This window comes from Echinops telfairi, unplaced genomic scaffold (genome assembly GCF_000313985.2).
Source record: "Echinops telfairi isolate 266 unplaced genomic scaffold, ASM31398v2 ScPeMD7_7458;HRSCAF=8496, whole genome shotgun sequence".
Taxonomy (NCBI): domain Eukaryota; kingdom Metazoa; phylum Chordata; class Mammalia; order Afrosoricida; family Tenrecidae; genus Echinops; species Echinops telfairi.
In genome coordinates this window covers 16,026,531-16,029,955 of record NW_022111358.1, presented here as the reverse complement: position 1 = coordinate 16,029,955, position 3,425 = coordinate 16,026,531, and the positions used below count along the sequence as shown (strand labels likewise).

General features: G+C 46.9%; 1 protein-coding gene across 1 annotated transcript in view; it reads right to left on the bottom strand.

Annotated features, from left to right (window-relative positions):
• Positions 1-27: 27 nt before the first annotated feature.
• SUPT4H1 (SPT4 homolog, DSIF elongation factor subunit) overlaps positions 28-3,425 on the bottom strand; it is a 5,010-nt gene continuing 1,612 nt past the window's right edge. Inside the window, exons 2-4 of the mRNA XM_045299298.1 lie at positions 3,302-3,408; positions 829-884; positions 28-582 (exon numbers count right to left, since the gene is read on the bottom strand). Coding sequence (XP_045155233.1) covers positions 323-582; positions 829-884; positions 3,302-3,408 — 423 coding nt within the window. The 3' untranslated portion in view covers positions 28-322. The remainder of the gene's footprint in view (positions 583-828; positions 885-3,301; positions 3,409-3,425) is intronic.

Sequence of the window (3,425 nt, the reverse complement as noted above, 5' to 3'; positions counted from 1 at the left end):
CGCGGGGGGGGGGGGGGGGAGGTTGGGGGGCAGGGGGAGCAGCTATTAAACAAACGTGAGCTTCTAGACGACTGTCAATGGTCCCCCTTAGTTGGCTTGTTACCATCGAAATGTCAGGCACACTGTAGTCACAAGCACAGACTCTGAAGTCAAAATGCCTGGGTTCAAATTCCAGATCCTTGCTGGAAGAACTTGACCAATTATTGACCCTCTCTGTGTCCTGCTGGCCCAGTGCGTTAAGCATTGGACTACTAACTGGAAGGGATAAAGCTACTGTGAGGAAGAAAGATGAGGCAGTTTGCTTCCATAAAGATGCAGAGCCTCAGACACCGAGGCAGGGGCACTCTGAGTTGCGCTGAGGCAGAATCGACTTGAAAGTGTTAGGTTTGGGGTTTTTTTGTGCCTTGACTTCCCTCTCCATAAAACGAAGAGCCTTGTAGCACATGCAGATTGGCACTGATGCACACCAAGGGCTCCTGTAGTGCTTGCTTGGTACAGTAAATAAACAACAGCTGTTATGATTATTACCTTGGGGCAGGCGACCAGTGACTGACACAGCATACACACCTGGCTTAAAGTTACCTGGGGGGGAAAATGAAGAAAGGAGATTGCAGTTGGAGCGAGTTAAGACCGAAGGCATATTGAAGTTTAAGCTAAAACTGGAAGAGGGCTGCACCGCTGAGAGCAGAGCGATCATGTCCACTTCTTTTGGAAAGGCCCAGGCCACTGCTTCCTTGTCTTTCCCACCCTTACCCCACTGGGTTAATAATCCCCACTGGATCGAGGGACGGCAACTAGACTGGGACATGGGGAAAGGGAGAGACTTACTGACTCGCTGCCACTTGGAGACCCAGCTGTCCTCTGGACTCATCATCGCGATGATACTAAGGGGAAGAAGGTAACGGAGAGTCAGTCAGAGCCTCCCCCTGCTATGGAAGAGGGAGGCCAATGAAGCTGCCCTCTTTACTCTCTGCAGCCAGCAGTTCTGAAGGAGGAAGCCTAGGAGAGCCACGTATCACTGAATCTCAGATGCAAAGTTCTTCCTCTAATGAGTTGTGCAGCATGAAGCACGCGTGCACGTGCACACACACACGAGTCCTGTCGGGATTTCATCAGCAGCGTGAGAGGCAAAGGCTGAGGTAATAAACAAAAACAACCAGCTCAGAGTCTGACAGTGTCTGCTAAATAAGCACCAATCCTTTCTTTCTTTTTAATAAATCATTTTACTGGGGACTCTCACAGCTCTGATAATAATCCACAATCAATTGGATCAAGCACATTTGTACATATATTGCCATCGTTTTCAAAACATTTTCTTTCTACTCAAGCCCTTGATATAAGCTCCTTCTTCCCCCTGCCCCCGTTCCCCCACTTTGTGACCCTTTGATAAGTTATACTTGTTTTTATATCTTACATGATCCATTATCTCCCTTCACCTCCTAGCTCTGTTGTTCGCCTGCTTGGGGTGGAGGTAGGGGATTTATGTTGATCATTGTGCTCAGTACCCTCTTCTTTCCCTACCCTCATGTGCTTTAAAATGGAAATGACCCCACCTCACCCCATCCCACCCCCAAGAGGGGTGGCAAGTAGGGCTAACAGTGGCTGCTGGCCTGCAGGCAGATCTGAAGCAGGCACGTAGGCAGGCCGCCCTCACAGCCACAGGTACCTGCTCCAGCCATTTACTTTGGTTGGGATGTTTCCTCTACTTCTTCCTCAACCTCCTCCAATATCCTGGTTCAGATGGGACCTCGTTTTTGCAGAGGACCCTAGTCCTCTTCTGACCTCTTTCAACATCTGATTTGGCAACTCTAGAAGTCTGCTGTGCAAAGCTTTACACTGTTTCTCTTTTACTGGTAAGTAAAAAGTGTAACTCTTGACAATTCTCAGGCCAACACAGTCCTTTCAGTATTGGTGGGGGCCGGCCATTGCAGAGTGAAGGTTTCCTATGGTTTCAGCATCAGGCTGCCTGGGTGCCACTACCAACTGTTCACTACTTTCAGGCTAAGTGACCTTCAGCAAATTGCAACTTCTTTGTACTGCAGTTTCCTCACTATCTAAATGGGGATAGTCATAATACAACTGCTGGGGGTAGGGTGGTTCATGAAGATTAAATAAGGCAGTCAGTTAAGTATCTAGCACAGACAGTGCCTGCTAGTACTAATTGCTACATGAGGTACCAATTGCTATTAACACCTGGGTTCTAACATCGCCTGCTCCTCACTGCAAGACTGAAAAGGGCCCAGCTGCTTTGGGGGAAGGTACCAATTTCCTGCCTGGTAAATAAAAAGGTTGTTCTCAACCTCTAGTGGGCTGTGAAAGTGTGGTTCTTCGTGTTCTATAAAACAACTGGCTATAAGATGTAGCCATCCATCTGTCATTATTTATTACTACTATTTACTTAGCTTAATAATAATTTGTTAATTACTACTATGTGCGAGTCACTGGCTATACTGGTAAGTAAGACGGAGGCATTCCAAGCCTCAAGAAGCTTCCATTTTGACTGGCTCCCAAGCCAGTCCAGGTCAAGCAGAGGGCAGATTGTGAGAAATGTTGTTAAATGAAATTCCAGGAAGAAAACACACACACAAACTATGCTATTCAATGCTAACAATGAAGAAAGCTTCATAGGACCTAAAAGGTAAAACAAACTGAATAGTGCACTCCACCTGTCCTGCCCAAATACTGCCTTCTGGTTCCTTGCCTAGGAGAGGGGGATTGGACCATTATATTTCTCTCTGTTTTTTTCCCCCACTGAATAATCTTGCAAATGATAATTTGGTTTTTTTGTTGTTGTTGTTGTTGTTATGGGGGCCGCCAGAAAGCCTCCTCCTTCAGAGAAACACCTACCACCACTGCTGTGCCTTATGAAGAATCTTCATGCAGACAACCAACATGTAAGTCTCCACCATCTTTCAGGCCCTATGCTGAGCCAGGTGCACAAAACAAGCCTGTCCCCACCATCCGGAGCCGAGGGCCCAGTGAAGTAATTAATGCCCAATGAAAACTGCAGTTTCAAATTCTCCAGTAGCCACGTTTCAATTCAAGATCAATAATGAGTTCTTGAACCCAAGAAATCTAAAATTTACCATTTCAACATACAATTATTAGGTCCCAGTTTAAGAATAAAATTTTTAAAAAGAGCCACCTTCATTCTTTCACATTCAGGCCGTTTACCCTGAGCGTATGTGGCCACTGTACTCGGGCAGTTAGGACTAGTGGGAATCGCCAAACGAGTCACTAGGTCTCCAAAGCCTGCCCGCCTTTGCTTGCTGGGGACAGGAGGGGGACTAACGGGGCTTACCCATCAAAGGAAGAGCTGGTGCAGTCATACACCATTTCCCGGTTGCCCTTCATCTGTAGATAGGTATCACAATTGTCGCAGCCGTCATATTCAAACTGATCTATAGTCTGGAAGGGGTGACGAA